Consider the following 18884-nt stretch of genomic DNA (forward strand, 5'->3'; position numbering starts at 1 on the left):
CTCCTCTCCTGGCCGAGTCCAGGCTCTCCACACCCCCCAGGGCCTCTTGGGATCATTGTGTTTACTCTCAAATACGCAAAGCTGGGCGCTGTCTCTTTAAATAGTAGAGGCTGAGAGGCTCTCAGGCCACCATGACATATCCCAGCATTGGACCAGCCCCTGAATAAACTGGGTGGACGCCCGGTCTAGCTTCAGTTACAGGGAGCACCACCAGGGCACATCTCGAGAAGCCTGGCTGGAAGCAGCGGGGCTAGATCTGCCAGCTGCCGGTCTTTCCACCGCCCTGTTCCGGGGGGGCCTCGCCTGGGCCTCCGTCACGTTTGACTGCAAAGAAAGCCGCGGGGAGGAAGGGGTTACACCGTTTGGCCTGGTGAGTTGTCTTGGCAAACTCTGCCTCTGGATGGTGTGTGCTTATGCTTTGCAGAGAGCTGCCCAGCCCCGCGTCCTGCCAACCACAAATGGAAAGCGTTGCAGGGGAGGTGGCACGTGTGTGTTGGAATTCACCGGAGAGTCAGAGGATTTCTAAAATCCTTGGTTAAGAGCTGGATATATACTCTGGCTGGGGAGGCGAGAAGGACCCTCTAGGAGCATCTAGAAACCTCAGTGTACCCACAGTGGAAGGGAGAAAGGGGACCAGATGCGCCTTCCCTGATGGGAAACAGCTCTGCACACACAGCTGACAGGTGGCCTTGGATTGGTAAGCAGGTTAGGGAGAAACCTAACCTCTGCTCCACCTGTAGCGGAGCCCTGGCTGGGCTCTGGGTGTGGCCGAGCTGGTGACACCAGCCACACTGGGTGGTATCCTGTCTTCCACACCTCGGGGCTGAGTAGGCGGGACGCAGGCGAGGGGCAGTGAGGTGACCGCCAGGGACGGGTGGGTTCAGGTGTCCCACAGTGTGGTGTGACCTGGTTATTGATAAAAGCATTGGATTCAAAAGAAAGGAAGAGATGAGCTATATCTGACCACGTGTGCACTTTTCTAAATGTATATACTTCATTTAAAAGTTTAGTTGGAACAAAAGAAAGGAAGGGAAAGAAACTCCTGAGTTAAATATGCTAATATTTATAAAGTGCTTAGAATAGTCCGGGGTACCTGGTGACCATGTGAACATTGGTTAGATAAATAAAAATGTCTGAATGGCATATGAAGAGGGGCAATAATTCCCAGGGCAAACCCGGCCTAGACCATGACCCAGGAGGCGAGAGGTCACTCCCATTGGTAGGTAGAAGGTAGTCCTTCTACCTACATATGTGCTTTCAATCTATGGGATTGATAAGCAATTTTAGTTTAGGGGGGTCAGGCTTTCCTTAAAAGGTTGTTGTGAGGATTAAATGTGAAATAATAATTAATAATGATAATAATAGTGACAATTACTGGGTACTGATCCTTTATTCTTTTCCAGACGCTATGCTAATTGCTTCACACACTCTTTTAATCAACACCATAACCCTTTAAAATGGCCATTCTCAGTCCTGTTTCCAGATGAGAAAACCGTAGCACCCCAAACTTCAGCTAACTGCCCAAATCCACAACCCTGAGTAAGCAGGGTAATCGGGTTCGTCTAAACCCAGTGGCAACGTGCCTAACCATTGGACCACACCACCTCTCACAGAGTGTGTCATGCGCGCTGAGCGAAAACTTTACAAGGAGTCTTCTTTTTAATCTAAGGATTTTTGAAAGCCCATTGTTGGAAGATTTTTTTCAAATTATTTTTACCTGAAGAATGTACAATTAGCTACAATAAGCAGCTACTTTCATATAGTAAAATAAGTAGCATGGGAGTATTTGACTCGTTCAGAGCGATGATGTTTTGTGACACAGACGCTGGCAGGTGTAGGTGTCTTGTGTACGACCTGCTGCATTAGCCGGCAGACGTTTAATACCCACCTTCCGGCTCCGGGTTCCTGCCTCAAGGCTGGACCCCCAGAGCGTCTTGTTGGGGCGCGCCTGTCGTGCGCCCGGAAGGGCTATCCTCTCTCCCCGTGACGCTGGGCGGACCCCGTTCAGGCGGCTGTGAATCAGCTGCTTTCCCTGGCTGCGCTTCCCCCACCTCAAATGGCCAACTCCCCACCCTGTGGCCGGGGACGCGAGCCGAGGCCGGGCGCCAAGCCAGGCAAACTCGCCTGGAGCGTTCCGGGTTGTGGTCTGGATTTCCCCAGCGACCCCAGGGCGCGCTGTCCTGCAGTGGGCAGGCCTCTCCCTCCTCCCCCAACCCTCACCCGAGCAGACCCGCTAGATCGGTCCCGGGAATCCGAGGCACCCGGCGCTGATCGCGCAGGCGGGCTTGGCGCGGGTGCGCCCCGCTAGGACTGTAGGGCAGGCCAGGGACGCCAGGACCCGAGGGAAGGGAGGTCTGCCAGCGCTTAAGTGCCATCTCCCCCTACCCGTGGCAGGGGCATCCAGGCTGGCTCTCCCCGCGGGCGCGGTCCGACTGCGTGCGCCCCAGAGCCCCGCGCTGGTCACCCACGGAGGCGACCTCTGGCGGGCTTTCCCACGTGGGCAGAAGGGCCAGTATATCGGTCAACTCTTGGTCTCCGTGACCTCCGCGGAGCCAGGGAAGCGGAGGTGAGAAAGCTCGCTGCCTCCTAGTTTCGAGGACAAGCCACCGCTGTTTTGGAGTCATCGACTTTCTCCTGGGGCGCAGTGAAGGCCGAGGAACTGGCTCCTGCCCTGCCTCCCTCCTCACTGCCCTCTCCCCTCCCCGGGTCCCGCCCCCCTGCACACGCTGACCCGGGGACACACCCTACTGCAGCGACGCAGACAGGGCGTTGTTCCCGTTAAAGGGGAACGCCGGGATCCTCCCTCCGGCCCCTAGCTCGGCGCACGCAGCCCCGCAGAGCAGCTGTCTTTCCGGACGCCAGCCGCCGAGCGGACGCACGCGGTCTGTGCCCGAGGCCACTCTGAGGATCTCCGAGGATCGGGGACAGCTATCCCTTTGGGCTGTAAGTGCTTTTGGCAGGGAAAGTGGAGGAGATGGAAGAGGAACGTGGGCATCTTTCGTAGACGGTGACAGAACGCGCGGAGCAGGGGGCCTCGGGCTGGCGCGGTCCCCGATCGCGGGTAGACCACCGCCTGTCTCGCGTCCTTCCTACGGGGCTTGTAGGGACCCATTGCGGGGTGCCTGGTGGTCTGTAAACCGCCGGGGACGCGGGTGCTGGTGTCCGGGTATGGGGCAGGGGCGGAGCACTTTTCGCCTCGCTGGACTCACTGGCAAAGCGGTCCCTGCGGTGGACATCTCCGGGGTACAGGACCCCCGTGCCCCCCACCCCCACCCCCTGCCCTCGGCATTAGGAGTCACTGGATTTAATTTAAACCTTCTGGGAGACATCAGAAAATCGTGCTTATTTCCTCTTGCACATTCCAGAGTTCACTGAACGTGTTGCTTAAGGGGAGGAACGGAGAGGTTTGCGATTGGGTATTTTAAAAACCGAGTTATTGAAACGATGTCTCTGGCCCAAGATTCTGTCCTGAAGTAGCCCCCCAAACGCAGCTCATCTTCGCAGACGTGCAAATCCTCCCACAGGTCGGCGGATCTCAGTCCCTAAGGTCTGCAAAATGTGGGGCTAGGACCACGCCGTGGCGGAGAGAAGATGTCCTGCCGGCTCCGTCCGGCTGCGCTTCTCCTGGGACCCAACCCATTCCCTCCGCCTCTCCTTCCCACCGGACACTGGCTCCCCTCCATCCAGGCTCCTGGGCCCCTGTCCCGGGAGCGCAACGGCCCGGCCCGCAGGGCTGCCGGGGGAAGCGCGCGCGGTGGGCAGGAGGCGCCGGCCCCAGCAGTTCTCTCCGGCCGTTCTTTCCTCTCCGCTCTATCCAGCTCTGCGCCTTCTCTCCGGGGCCGCTGGTGTCGATGCCAAGCTGTGCTGGGGCCGGGACGGCTCCCCTGCGCGGGAGGAACTGGGTGGAAACTTGGGAGCCTAGCGGAATGCGGAGCGCCCTGGGGTCTGGGAACCCGGCTTCCCGCCGCGCGCTCTCCCTCCCAGCTCGCCGCTGGTGTCCCCGGGCCTCTCGCAGAAATCTGGGCCCCTTCCGCTCACCCCCAGCTCCACCCCACGGGGGAACGCGACCTCTCGCCCTCCGCCCCCCTTCTCCTCGTTGGGCTGCCCCCGGAACCCCCAGGTGGGTGGAGGCGCGCTGCGGCCTCTGCTTGGCACTCTGGAAAAACCTCGCCTCCCGGGGTGACTTCGACGTGCGTCGTGCGTACCACTTGTTTTGTTCCAAAAGCAGAAGATGTTCGGTCGCAGGCGGGCTCGACGGACTGTGGGGCGGGGATGCCGCGGTCGGCTGCTGCCCTCTCTCGGCGGTCGCCGGGCGGGGTGGGCGGGCGGGCGCGGCGCCAGGCCCGGGCCTTCCGAGCGCAGGACCCTCCCTCCGCGTCCCTCCCTCCCTTCTTTCCTCCCTCCTTCCTTTCCTCCCTCGCTCGCTCGGTCAGGCCGGTTCGCTCGGCCTCACGTCCAGTTCGGCCCTCTCTCCGGCCAGGCAGAGACTCCGCTGAGCAGAACTCGCCGCCAGAATGCTTCTCCTGCTGCTGGGTATCATCGTCCTCCACGTCGCGGTGCTTGTGCTGCTGTTCGTCTCCACGATCGTCAGCGTGAGTCTCCGGCGGGCAGCGGGCGGGCGGCGGGCGGGAGGGGCGCCCGGGGCTCACCCCGAGCTCGGCCTCCGGATGGCGGTTCCAACTGTGTCCCCTCCAGTTTGCAGACAAAGCGTCTCAGACATCCCAGGGCCCTTTGCAGTTTCTGGCAATCCGCGCCTTTTCAAAAGTAGTTTTGCGAAAACCAGAGCAGATTCAGCGGGAGGAAGGAAGCGAGCGCGGGGCTAGGTGAAGCCACGCAGGCCTCTCTTTAAGCCAGAGAATTTAGGTACAGATCCAGGGGTTCCCCCCCCCCCCCAGCCCCGGCCCTTCATTTGATAAGCTTGTGTAGCATTTTCCTTAATGCAGGGTCGTTGAGGAAGGAAGTGGAGTATTTAGGAAGGTTTGTTTTTTCTCCAAATGGCATCCGTCAGATGGGCGGTTTAGTTCATAAAACAGCCTTTAGGACTTGAAATTGGAAAGTTCAAACTGGCTTTTCCCTAAGAGTTCACAGCCCCAGGTCTGCTTTGCGCTGTGGACGTGGTAGCTTCTTAGAAAAGCCTCCTCCAGTACAAACAGGTCACTGGGATAACTTGTGTTGCAAAACCATCAGACGTCAAGCTCATTAGCTTTTAAACTTATTTTCTTGAAGCTAAGCCCAGACTCGGGCAGTTATGCGACCGTGGCCTTAACTTCTGTATATACAGCAAGTCCCAGGCGTGATGTTCTGGCCTGGTTCAAAGGTTGAGAAATAATTATGTTGGGGATTGGTGAGTTGGTCCATCGTTTACCAGCATCCTGCCAACATCTTAAGTGTGCCTTATGGCGATCTTGTCAGGTTGATAGGAATTGTAAGTAAGGAAATGGGCTCAGAGTGGCTGCGGCTTTGGGAATGATACCCGGGAGATGGGGGGTGGGGGGAGCTTGGATGCAGGTGTCCTGGGTTGAGTCCACGGCTCCTTCTACTACAGCACACACCTCGGCGCAGAGCAACTTATGTGTGTGTGTGTGTGGTACTTTTACACTTACAGAGTGCTTTTCACTAGCAAAGCCCCGGCCCTCCCCTCTGGCTGTCTGGGCCAGACCACCACATCTCCCCTTTCTCAAGCACGACCCTGGACTCTGGCTAGGCAGCCCCGGGGCAGGGCAGGGGCAGGCCCCGTAGACAGGTTGAGGAGGTTGCTCTTTGCCTACCCTTGGTCTTCTCCCTCCCCCTTTCCGTCACTCCTCACGGACTCCCCTGATTTACCACGTCTGGTTCTCTCCAGCAATGGATGGTGGGCAATGGACACGCGACCGACCTCTGGCAAAACTGTAGCACCTCTTCACTGGGCAACGTCCAACACTGTTTCACATCGTCAGCAAACGGTGAGAATGGTTTTTTGCTCCACAGGTTCGTCCTGATCTGTCCGCGGCATGTTTCTCTGTCCAGACCTGGAAGCACTTGTTCTTGGAAGACATAAGCTAGAGAGTTGTTGCCAGGGTGGGGTGGGACATGGCCAAGACGTCCCAAGACAAAAGGGGAGGGGCGGTCGCTTCACTGGCTACGCTGAGATCCTGGGGAGTCTTTGTGCGTTCTCTCTACCTACGGAGAAGCCCTAGAGCACCCCACCCCCTGCTTCCCATCACTTGTGTAAGGCTTCTTGTGAACCAAGAAATGTGGACACACATAAGCAGTGATGATGCAAAACCTTAGGCAGACCCCACTGGGAGTTTCAGTCCAGTTAGCGTCTTTGGTTTGGTGGCAGGATATCCAGGAATGTCCTGTGTCTTCCTGGTGCAGTGATGGGGGGGCTGTCCTGAGGATAGACGGGCCAGCTTTTGGTCTCCAGTTATAGGATTTCCTCTCTGCATCTTGGGCCTCAGGGGTACCATTTAGCATCATAGCTGTTGAGCGATTCCTCGTTGCAAGATGGGGCATTGACGCTATTTGCACAACCCCAAGCTTAGCCCGGGAGTATTTCTGCTCTGTCCTTAGCATCTTTTCTGTGAGATATTGGAAACCAGGCTTTCCTGGGTTCAGGTTAAGGGGTTAATTGGCCATGGAAGCACTCACCAGCTACTTCCAGTGCCCAGAGGGAAGGAGGGCTCAGTGGGGACCTGGTGTCTTTGGATGTGGAGAGGCAGAGAGAAACAGGATGCATTCTTTTTGGTGACTGGGAGGTGTCTGGTGGCAGCGTGGACCCTGGCAGGGGCCACAGTGCCCGGCATTGAGGACACGGTGGGCCAGGCTCTGCATGGTCTCGTGTTCCAAAGGACATGTCCTTAGCCTGGAGAGGGAAGTACCTATAGATGTGACAGAACTTTCCTGACATCTTGGGTTTAAAGACCAGCAAGTACACGTTTTGATGAGGCTGCAGCCGCCCCTAGATCAAGTATTTCTGTTGAAGATGTTACGCTCAGTGAGAGAAACCAGTTCAGACGAAGCTCAACAAAGCAGGAAGGGCAGTGGCCCTTCGTTCTGTATGTGCACGGTCCAATTTCTTTGCGGGACTTTTCCCCTCAGGGCTCTGCACCCAGCAGTACTCAAGCTGTCCCTGAAGTATCACCAACGAAATATCTCCAACCTCAGTATAAAGAGAAACTGCTCGAACTACTGTAGTTTATATGGGGAGGATAGGCAAGGACTAGAAGACCCTGCTTTATGTTTCCACTTTCCTGGGGGAAGAAAAGAAAAGACACCAGTCTTTGTTGAAGGGAGCAGTCCTTAAACTTTTCTCGGAGTCTGTGAAGGATATTGAATTCAAACCACCCTAGAGGTTGCATTGTGAGTTGGCAATCAAATAACTGAAACACTCGGAGCGTCTGCGCATGTGGCCACAGCACTGCTTGGCCCCAAAGCCACAGCATCCGGTCTCCGGGGCAGGGTTTGGCTGGAGTTCCTTGAAGCTCAGGATGGGAGGCTCCCTGCTCGCTACTGACACCTGGTGGCCACGAGTGGTGACTCCGCCCACAAGGGCCGGCTTTCCCTGAGACCCCCCCCCCCCCCCCCCCCCGAGGTGTCCACCTGGACATTGCCCAACTGGCATTTGGCCACGTGGGGTTGGCAGGGGTTTCTCGACTCAGTCCCGGAAGGAGCAGTTTTGGCAGGCATACTCCAACCCGGCTGGGTTTCAAGAGGGATGAGTCGGCAGAGGCGCAGTGATCTAAATTGTCCGACCTGCTGGACCGTGATGTTTGCCTGCTGCGGACCTGCCTCCTGCATCTTCTGCGGTCGGGAGTGGCTGCTGTTCCGCCCTCGCAGCAGCTCTCAAAGAGGCACCAGCGTTATTCCTATCGCTCAGCTGGCTCTTTGTGTACAAGCTCACCTTCCTGGGTTCGTTGACAGTGACTTTGGGGTGTGCATCGCGGGTCTTTATCCAAATCCGCGTGGTTGCTTCCCTGGGCGGGGGGGCGGGGGGGGTCCCAGATCGTGCTTCTCCTCCGCATCTGCCTTCTCGGCTCTCCCAGTAAGGGCGTTCTGAGGAACTCTGGACAAGCTGGGTTTGTTTGCACTTGGGCTGATTCTAAGTCAGAACTTCCCATTTAAGCTTCCCCAGTGGTCGCTATCTCTGCTCTCATCTTCTGATGGGTCAGCTTGTGTTACAACCTCAGCTCTGATGGGGGTGAAGCCTCTGGGACTCCTTCGCCTTTTCGATTGGGTTGAACCGTTTCTGTGCCAAACAAGAGGTGAAAAAAATACAGAATTAAAAACAATTAGACTGCCTTTACAGATGAACTCTGCTAGTTGTAAACCAGTCACCTTGGTCCGTATTTGCTCTTAGAATGTTTCAAACATACTTTTTATTTTAGTAACTGAAAGTAATTCGTTACAGATACCAATTTGTGAAGAATATGTTGCAAGCATGTTATGTGAAAACGCGTTGGTCTACGAGACTTGCTATTTCTGCTGAAGGGGCTTGTTTTTGCACGTGCGGGGCTGGGGCCGTGCACCTCTGCAGGGCGTCATTCCCTTGTTTTTCTTATACGGATGGTGTTTGTGCCACATTAACTGCACAACAGTCAAACGTCTATGTTATACGGTTGGAAGGAAACAGATTAGATTTTTTTCCCTCAAACTCTTTCTTGATATTAGAGTAGTTTTAGATTCCTCACTAAATGCCCTCAACTCTGTCTGCTTTTCCATTTTCTAAATGTATTTACACACCCTCTGGCCCCATCCTGATCCCGTCTGCAGGTGGAGGTGAAGGAGGCTTAGTGGGGGAATATCTATCATGACTTTGTTTTGAACGCCTTTCGGCCTGAGGGATATAAGGACTTGGAGAATGTGCACGTTGGCCTTGACAGTCCTGAGCTCTGTGCAGGGGGATGAATCACTGTGTGGGCAGCATAGGCCAGATACCCAAGGAGTGGGGACAGGCGGGCAGCGCCAGAGTTCAGGGGAGGAAGTGGAAGGCAGGTCTCATGTGGGAGGGGGGATTTGATCCATCCTCCAAAGGATGGGCAGGATTTAAATAAATGCAGGCAAGGAGGAGGCGATTCCCTACTGAGGCAATGATGACCTAAAGCAAGGGGAAGGCAATGGAAGGACACATTAGACCGGTTGGCTAGCGTTCCGAATGGGATTAAGATTGACTGCATAAAACAGTACATCTTTAGATGGTAGTGGCCTAAATAAGATAGTTTATTTCTCTCTCTTTCAAAAGAAGTGTGGAAGTAGGCAGCCTGAGATAGGTATGGCTGTTCCAGGAAATTGTCAGAGCCCCAGGCACTTTCTAGCTTATTTCTTTGCCATCTCTCAGATTTGGTCCTCATCCTCATGGACCAAAAGGCTGCTAGAGCACCAGCCATTTCTCTACCCTTCAAGCAAGGGTAGAGAAAGGAGGAGGAGAAGAATGTGTCCCCCTCCCGTTTAATGAAACGTCCCCGGATAGACCACACACTTCTGCTTTTATCTTTTCCTGGAAGTTCATCACAGAACCACACCTAGTGACAAGGGAGGCTGAGAATGGAGTCATTTGGCTTCATGGGAAGCATGGCTTCTCGATTCATAGAAATTTAATAGCGAGCACCTCCCAGTAAGCCTGGCTTGAGACTCTTCCCTTCACGGCTTTGACTACCCCGCTCCATACCAATCTCTTTCACGAGAGCTCTGCTGTGTCCTATGCAGTTTCAGAGCAGAGCCCAGTTACTTTAGGATTCTCCAAATGGCCCATCTCTGCTGTGTCCTATGCAGTTTCAGAGCAGAGCCCGATTACTTTAGGATTCTCCAAATGGCCCATCTCTGCTGTGTCCTGGACGCCATCAGCAAGACAGTGACCCGTACTGGAAACTGGAGATTCCTTCGACTTGCCTCTCTTTCTTTCCACCTCCCAAGTCGTTAACAAGTCTTACTGTTTCATGATGTCTCTTGAATCCTTGTTTCCTTCCTGTCCAGACCTCTCTTCTGACCTCCAGATGAGCATATACAGCTAACCTACCTGACAGTTTGGCTGGGATGTCCAGAGGCATCTCCAAACCGGCCAGACTTTGCCCCCCTCCACCCGATCTCCCTCTTTGATGGTCTCTAGTGTTTTAGTGGATGCCGCTTCACCATCCAGTGAGCTTCATGCCCAGAGTCTGCCTGGATGTGTTTCTTTCTCTCCCCTCTCAGAAGCATCCTAGGTCCCACTCCACGCCCATCACCATGCCTGCAGTTACTGTCAGGGCCGCTGCTGCAGCCTCCTAACTCCTGACCTTTCTTCCTTCCTTGTAACTCGTTTGCATATTGAATCAAGGATGATGTTTAAAAATACAAACCTCATCGTATTACTGTCAGTTTAAAACCTCTCAGAGGTCCTTTACTGGTCTGCATCTTCAGATGAGCATCTGTGCTAAGGTCCATACCTGAATGATCTGTTCCTGTTTCCCATTAAGCCTCACGTCCCATCTCTCCTCCCCTTCATCTTGGAATTTCAGCCTTCTCTCACTTCCTTGATCCTGAACTTCCCACCTCAGGACTCCCCCTGCCCTCCTTTCCCCCCTCCCTCTGTTCTTTCATGCAGGACTATTCATTGAACACCTGCCCCGTAGAAGATTCCACCGCAGACACCAAGGCTGCAAGAGTGGACAAGAGTTTCCGTTTTACTGGGCGGAACAGTCAAGAAACATGGATAGTCAGGGGCAGTGATAGGAAAGACAAAGAGAATAAAGCAGGGTGATGTGTAATGAGGGACTTGGGTGAGGAAGGCTGTCCTCTTGGAGAAATGACCGCCTGAGGATGACCAGGAAGGAGTCAGCCACAGGGACATCTGGGGCAGGTTCTAGACAGCGGGACCTCCCGAGGACAAGATCTCTGGGGCGGGAAGGAGCCTGGCAGAGTTGAGGAACAGAGAGCACAGGAGATGGAGCAGCGGCCAGCCTGTAGAGCCTTCTAGACCCCAGAAAGGAGTTTGGTGCAGATGGATGGTTTCTAATTTTTATGATTTCATTTAGACCTGCTCTGTCTTATATGCGTTTCTCAGCTGTTTTATTCCAAGATGGAGTAAAAGTCTTGTGCGTTTATAAGGCAGAATACATCAGAAATCTTACAAAGTAGAAATGCACCTATCTATTTCCAGCAGCAGCGACCTCGTGGCCGTTAGGTTGTGGGCAGCATTAGACCAATGCTTCGGATTGAAAATTAGAAAAAAATAAGTCTTGCCAATCTCAGGAGCCCCCGACTTGAGCCCTCGGTGGTCTCCTGTGTCTGTGTCTTCTGTGATCTCAGATTTATCTCGTTTATCCACTTGGTGGCATTGTCATTTCTGCAAGGACATCATACCATTTCTTCATCTGAGGCTCAGCTTTTGGTCAGAATTTAGAAAACAGAGGAGGCCCTCTGCACTTATGGGTTCATGTTTTGCAATTTAAAATCTCTGTGGCTCCCTGGGCCAACCCGCAAGCTCTGACCCAGTAATGACTCTTGATTTAACAGGCCCTTGTGGGATGAGGAGGTCCTGGCAGGCGAGGGAGGTGCAGGGAGTGGGACGTGGTGTCATAATGATGATGTTTCAACCCTTGAAGTCTCTCGTCAGATGCCAGCATCCATGAGTTAATTCAGAACGCTTGTTCAGACCTGTGTCTGTACCATATGGCCCTGGAAGCTCAGGCTTTGCTTTTTAAAAAACTTAAATTGGGCTTCCCTGGTGGTGCAGTGGTTGGGAGTCCGCCTGCCGATGCAGGGGACGCGGGTTCGTGCCCCAGTCCGGGAAGATCCCACATGCCGCGGAGCGGCTGGGCCCGTGAGCCATGGCCGTTGAGCCTGTGCGTCCGGAGCCTGTGCTCCATAACGGGAGAGGCCACAACAGTGAGAGGCCCGCGTGCCGCAAAAAAAAAAAAAAAAAAAAAAAATTTAAATTGCATTTCCAGGATTTTACCAGAGTCAAGAAAGCATCCCTTGTAGTTTAGGAGCAGGGATTGGCCGTGGGGTGGCCTGAGGGTGTGGATTTGGTCTTTGGTGCCTGAGAAGAGGAAGTCTGGCATGAAGGCTTCTGAGTATGTGGTCATCAGCACACACGTAGACTCTGACCTTGGCGGGGACCTGGGAGGTCATCAGATTCATCCCCCTTCCCATCCCACTAGCTTCGGACTGTCTGCAATGTGCCCACCATGTGCACATCCTACCAGTGATGGGGAACTCACCACCTTTCAAGAGAACGTCTTTCATTTTCAGAGCTGCCAGCGTGGTCCATTCATCCATTCTTCAAATATATGGAGCGCATCCTAGGTGCTGGGCAGACAGAGCTCAACAAGAAAGACCAGCCCCTGCCCCGGCGGATGGAGCTCACAGTTACGCAGGGGAGACGGAGGATAGACAATGAATGAGTCATTGTGGGCAGCGGGCAGCGCTCTGTAGGAGACAGAGAGAGCGATGGAATAGCAAGTCACCACTGGGGAGGAAGCAGCTGGTCATGGCAGGCCTCTTCCTGCCAGAGTCCCGTGGATGGAGGCTTATAAGATGGGAGAGACCAGCTGTGTGAAGAAATGCAGGAAGAGAATTCCAGAAGGTGATGGAAGGGCCAGGACCCTGAGGCAGGAAGAGTTTGGTGTGTCCACCAGTGCCAGGCTGGCGTGTCTGAGTGTGCTACAGGCAGGAGAGGACGGGCCGACGGCTCGGGCCATGATGCTGAGAAGGACAGCCCAGCCACACTGAAGGGTTTGGAGCAGAAGAGTGGCGTGACCTGACTTGTGTTTTGAAAGTTCATCCTGGCCGTTAACACTGAGAATGTAGAATGTCAGCAAAGCACCTGGATTTGGGAATCTGTGGCTCAGGGCAGAGGTCTGGGCTGGAAATTCAGATTTGGAGTCATCCGTGTCTACGGAGGGTATTTGACGTCCTGGTGCCGGGGAGTTGATGAGAGGAGAGGCAGAGGAGCAGAGGGATTCAGAGTGAGTCCTGTGACACTCCAGCAGCTGATGGGTACAGGAGGGAGCTGGCAGAGAGGTTGGGGAGGAGGGGCCGGTGATGCGGGGGAAATGCCCTGGGATGCTGTCATTAACAAATTACATAGCTGAGGCCACGACTGTCCTCTGAATTTCCAGTCGTTTCTGGATGTCTTCATTCATGCCTGGGGGGCTGGACCTGGGTTTTATAGGTTGCAAGCTTGTCCTCAAGGAGTTTAAACGCCCATCGTGTCCCCAGACTGACTTCAAATATTTGGAGGCTGTGGCTTTATCTTCCCAGGATCTTCCTTTCTCTGTGCTGCCTTCTTCTTGCAGTGGCTTTTCTGGTGCTGGTGACAGTCCTTGGCTGTCCCAGCTGGCTAACGTGCTGCCTCTGGATGGCAAGCATCGGCCTCTGGATGGCAAGCATCGGCCCCTTGCTGCTTCTCTGCAGATGGCTCGTGGTTTGGCTTGGCAGGTGGATGAGCAGAGAAGGGGGAACTCTCTCCCTTTGCTGTCCCATTCTTCCTCCTTCCTCCCTATGTTCTGTGGATGCCAAACCTAAAGAAGGGCAGCAGGATCCTTTAATTTGTTAGATTTCAAACATGCTTTTCAACTCCTCAGCACCCCAGTGGATGGGTACCTGGAGTCCCTGCTTTTCTGCACTGGGTCTGCCTCTTACGAGCTGGTTACCTGGGGCAGGTGCCCGGTGGCCTAATAGGGTGAGCGTGGAGGTGGGACCTTGAGTAGGCACCCGTCGCATCCCATGTGTCCTGGAGCCTCTTCCTGTTCAGGATATAATTGTGACGGCGGGTGCGGGGAGGGGAACCTTTGAGCCGGGCCTGGGAAATGGGGTAGAACTTCAGCAGGCATGGGGAGGAGAGAAGCATGGGTGCTTTCCTACGACTGGTGGGCTGGGGGCTCTTAATTTCCATGATGCTTGGCTTCCTTTTTATATTTTAGGATTAAAAAGGAGAGGGGACCTCTGATTATTTTTATATGGAGAATGCCTTTTAAAGGCAAAGATCGTGAGCCCCCTCCCCCAGGCATACCCTCCTTCCCTGTACATTTCCATCAGCACAGCTTGTGATCGGGCAGTTAAAATGCCTTTCTCCTTTCCACTGTCATTGTCTGTGGCCAACACCCGCATGTCCAGGTGGCCTGTTCTTAACAACACCAACAAAAATGGTTCTCCAATAAGTCAATTTGGAAAACACCATTTAAAAGTTACCCAGGCTATTTTTTTAATGGTAAGACTTCTCAGAGCCTTGAGTATGTCGTTGTACATTGCAGTGTCCGAGGAGGGAGGTTAATATACTTGACCATGGAAGCCACTCCCTCTGTTTGTCTGTTTAATCAGCAACAAGTCTCTGGGAAACACAGCCTAACCTGGCCCTCCTGTTACTAGAGTTTTCCAACCAGGGAATGGAGGAAGCCTGAAACAGCTGAATATTTTCAGTAACCTCAGAACCTCAATGGCTGTATTATATTTCCCGTTCAAGTCTAAAGACTAGTGAGAATAAGACTTGTGGTATCAAACCACACATACAAATTAGACTCTGGAAAACTAGCTCCTGTGCCCATCAGGAAGCCTCTTGGTTAGGAGGGCAGTTAACTGAGTGACGGTGTCAGGTGCAGCCAGAGCGCCTTGAACTTCTATTCACTAGTCATCAGCCAGAGGTTCTGCTGCAGTTGAAATGCCCTCGTGATGGTGAGTTGAAAGAGCCTCCCCCGTGGCCTTCCTCTTCCGCGTGAGCTCCTGGCCAGAGGGAGCTGAAAGCCCCTGTGTAGCTTTCCCCTCTGGCAAGCATCCTGCGTGGGTCACGGGCAAAGTCAGCCTGAGCCCTGGGCCCGATTTCAAAGCTCCCAGCTGGACTGGATGGGAAGAAGCTGGAGCCCTGGGCGAGGACCACGCGGGGCCCCGTATAGGCTGGCACCGGTGAGCGAAGCTTGACAGCCAAGGCCACCTGGATAGGAGGCAGGCCGCTGGGCAAGTCAGCCGTCTCTGGGATGACGTTCATCTCGAGGAGGAAGGAGAGCGGTGGTTTGTGGGATGGCGGTGGGTAGGGTAGCGAGGTGTGGGGGTGGGGATCGGCGGGGATCGAGGCCTGGCGGGGAAGCAGCACAGCATTATGCAAATGGGCGGCGCTTACTCCTGCAGGGGTGACTCACCCCCACGGCCTCTTTCCTCCTGGCTTGGCTACCCCCAGTTTATCCTCTGACTCAACGGCCACCGTCCTTCCGTTCACTTCCGGAAAACCTGTTCTCTCTATGGAGTCAGAGAGCTTTTATGAACTGCCTGAGTGGAATGCAAGGTGGGGAGGGGCTGCCAGGGGCGTGACTCCAGGCTGGGAGTGAAAGAGGCAAAGGAACGCAGCGGGGCTGGTGCACTGAAGAGGGCTGCATCCCTTCTGAGCTCTTAGCTCACCAGATCTAGGCCCTGGGCTAAGAATACAGCTGAGGGGGCAGATGTATTTCCTTCATTGCTTAGCTGCCGCTGGGGCAGGAATCTGACCTTTGGTCATTGGGCATCTCCAGCTTTCCCTTCTGCGGGGGGAGTGGGTGTGCTGGCAGCCACGGCCTGGCCCACGTCAGAGAGCTGTCAGCAGCCCTATTACCTGGCATGCGCATGAGAACAGCAGGTCTGCGAAAGGCTTTTAATTCCTGTGCTTGGCACCAACGTTGGAGGTTACAACGCTGCCCCCGGGGATTCCACGAATAGTTCCCGGGCGCTGATCATGGGCTCTGCTAACGACCCTGAGCTTGTGGTTTGGGAGAAAAGAGTATCACTGCCTTGGGGCTTGGGTAGAAGTTCAGACTCACCACTGGGCACGGTGGTCTCACATGAAGGTTGATGTGTATGAAACAGGACTGCAGTGGACAGGGCTTTCCCTTCCGTCCAGGTCTCTCCACTCTAACAATTGTTTTCTGTACGTCGGATGTGCTTGTCTGTAGCAGAGGCTGGCAAACGATAGCCTGCAGGTCCAGTCGGGTCCACGGCCTGATTCTGTAAATAAGATTTTATTAGGTGAACAGGCCACACCCACTCATTTACATATCGACTAAGGCTGATTTTCTGCTAAGGTGGCAAACTTGAGTAGTTGCCACGGAGACCGTATGGCCTGCGAAGCCTAAACTATTTACAACCTGACTCGTCACAGATAATTTGCCAAACTCTGTGCTGAAGATTCCCGTATGAAATGATAGCAGAGTTGTATTAAAATACTTTTTGGTGTTCCTGTTGGCACCTTATAATAACATGGCTTATGTGGACACGGCTGTCCCCGTTATACATGTACTTGGTGCGGCCCAGGTGGAGACGCCCCAGGTACCATCCTGGAACAGTCTGTAGGTGCTCATTTACCCTGCCCCTCAGCTCAGCCTTTTCACGGGGTTATTTGTATTGTACAGAGCTTTTATATCAACACTTTTATTTGATCGTTACAACAATCCTCTGAGATAGTTAATCCCACTTGTTACAGGAGAGGGATTCGGGGGCAAAAATATGCAAGTAGCCGGTTAAGCCGGGTAGAGGGCGTGGCCTGAGCACGGCTGGGACCACAGCCTGTGGGTTTAACACACGTACTGTCAATATCATTCCTTGCTGAAGAAATCTTTACTTCTCATCTTGATTTCTTTATCCAAGGGATTATCTGGGATACTATTTTAAAATGTCCCAATTTATGTTGGCTGGTTTGTTTTGAGTTTCTACTTTCTGTTTGCCTTTAGTTGTGTTTACATCATGTCTGCTTTTTTTTGAGATGTATTGAGATTTTTTGGTTGTTGCCTGCTGCAGTTTGCAAGACTATCCCATGTGTGTTTGAAAATAATTTGTAGTCTTTGTTAAAGGGACACACGTGATCTACATAGCTATTAAACTGAATTGGTTAACGCTGTAATACAAATAATCTATATCTTACCGTATTTTGACCTACTTGATTTATCTATTCTGAGAGAGCTATGCTTAGATCTTCCACTATGATTGTTAGCTTTATCAATTTCTTCTCACATTTCAGTTATTTTTTGCTTTATTTTTTTTCCAGGCCATGGTATTATATGCCTAGAAATTTATGACTTTTATTTCTTCATGGTAAACTGGATCTTCCCTCACTGGCCATTTTCCTCTTTTTCAATTTGAATCCCGTCCGCCTGATGCTATTATTACTGTACGTTTTGGTTAATATTTGCCTGGTGTCTCTTTTCAAAATCTTTTGATTTTCAACTGTTGTTGGTTTTAGGTATATCTCTTGTATCAGGCTACAGATACAAATGATGTAATTCAAGATGGAGTTCCACATCTTATAATGAGTGACCTGAACCCATTCACACATGCTGTGATTGATATAGTTGGACTTGCTCTCAGCGTGTATGTGTGTTACTTATTGTGCTTAGGGTTGAAAACTTGCTTCTTCAACTCTGCATCCCCAGAACAAACCAGAGAGCTTGGCTCAAAACAGTAGGTGTACAGCCAAGACCCATTGAATAAAAACTTCCTTGACTTCCTGATTGGGATCTGATGTGAGAAACAGCTTACGGAAAGCTAACTCAATTGTAATGAGCTTGGCACTAAAATTCAAGTTCCTGGTGAAAGAGTTTCGAGAAGAATTTCATTACGTTATTAAATCTAAGGGACTTCTCCTATTGATGTAGGCTTAACATGTATGATTTTGAGTTTTCTCTAAATATGAGGTCTGGCGGAAGTTTCCTGTTGTTAATGATAGGTAAAGACTTTAGGAAAAGATCTCAGAATCAGAGAGGGAAATCTAGGATGTCACCTGCACCAGCTGTGCCCCTTCTGAGGGTGTGCCTTGAAGGCCACTCTGCAGCAAAATAGAATCACTGTTTTAGTTCTAGATTTGGGGCTCAGATTTCTTTGTTTCCAGCTTCACCTACCAAAGTGCTGGATAATTGCTTTATTACAAAAAAATGACATTACGGCAGCACTGGCTTTGTTGCAGATCACTCCTCCAGAAGAAGTGCTACGCTGGGCATAGTGGTTCAATTAGAGATACAAAAATGAAGCTGGGATGGCTCACAACGCATTAGACATCCTTTTCGAACCGTAATTGACAAAGAAATTGCAAAGATAAAAGCAGCGTATAGTCCGTCACGGTGGAAAGAACACTAGACTAGAATCAGGGGCCTCCCAGCTTTGGCTCTGCCAGTGGGGCTCATCCAGACATCTCTGGAAATCTCGGTCAGTACAAAGGCGTGGGTTAGTTGATCCCTCAGGCTTCTTCCAACTCTAAAATGCTTCCGGTCTCAGTCTGGAAAAATGTCTGTGTCTGTGAAACTCGAGTCACAGTTACCCTAACCAGTACCCTTAAAATTCTGCCTTGAGCCACTCGCAGCTCAAACCAGGTTCACCTCTGTGAGTTATTGGACGTCCCTGGCAGCCCAGTGGTTAAGACTCTGTGCTTCCACTGCGGGGGCCTGGGTTCGATCCCTGAATGGGGAGCTAAGATCCCGCATGCTGCGTGGTGTGGCCAAAAAGAGAGAGAAAAAAAAAAGGGAACATCTTCGCGAGTTATTGATGATTAACCATCGCGATTTCACAGCTTTTTCTACTGTGTTAAGCACTGGTGTGTGTTTTTCTAAGTCAAGACCCATTAATCCTTTACTGAGTGGAGAGGATCAAACCTGGGTCTTCTCTAATTGATCTTTCTCGTTGAGAGCAGCGCCCGCCCCAGCGATTCTCAGGTGCTTGGAAGGAAAGATGCAGGCGACAGGTTGGCAGGGCCCCTGGAGGTCTCCTGGGGGCACACTGCAAGTTCCCCTCTCTGGTGTTAAGCCCAGGTTGTTGCCTCTTGTCCGTTCCTTCCTGAAATGACCTTCATTTGCAGTAGATGGTGATCTACAGAGTTCCCTTCCTTGCCTGAATTTCAGTTGGGTGCCTGGAGATTTGATCTAAGGCTGGGGGTTCAGCAAAGATGAGGAAGGGTCATCCGTGGTGCTATCTGATGGTCG

The 18884-nt window shown here is 52.6% G+C and overlaps 1 protein-coding gene across 2 annotated transcripts in view; it reads left to right on the forward strand.

The window, feature by feature from the left end:
• The first annotated feature begins 213 nt into the window (after nt 1–213).
• PMP22 (peripheral myelin protein 22) overlaps nt 214–18884 on the forward strand; it is a 28692-nt gene continuing 10021 nt past the window's right edge. The window contains exons 1-3 of one of the 2 annotated variants that reach the window (XM_004326698.4): nt 214–370; nt 4481–4592; nt 5843–5942. In XM_004326698.4, the coding sequence (XP_004326746.1) occupies nt 4515–4592; nt 5843–5942 (178 nt within the window). In that variant the 5' untranslated portion in view covers nt 214–370; nt 4481–4514. Of the gene's footprint in view, nt 371–2747; nt 2944–4480; nt 4593–5842; nt 5943–18884 lie in introns of those variants that run through there. The other variant, XM_019944231.3, reaches the window with a different exon arrangement.

Source organism: Tursiops truncatus, chromosome 20, assembly GCF_011762595.2.
Source record: "Tursiops truncatus isolate mTurTru1 chromosome 20, mTurTru1.mat.Y, whole genome shotgun sequence".
In the NCBI taxonomy this organism is placed as follows: Eukaryota; Metazoa; Chordata; class Mammalia; order Artiodactyla; family Delphinidae; genus Tursiops; species Tursiops truncatus.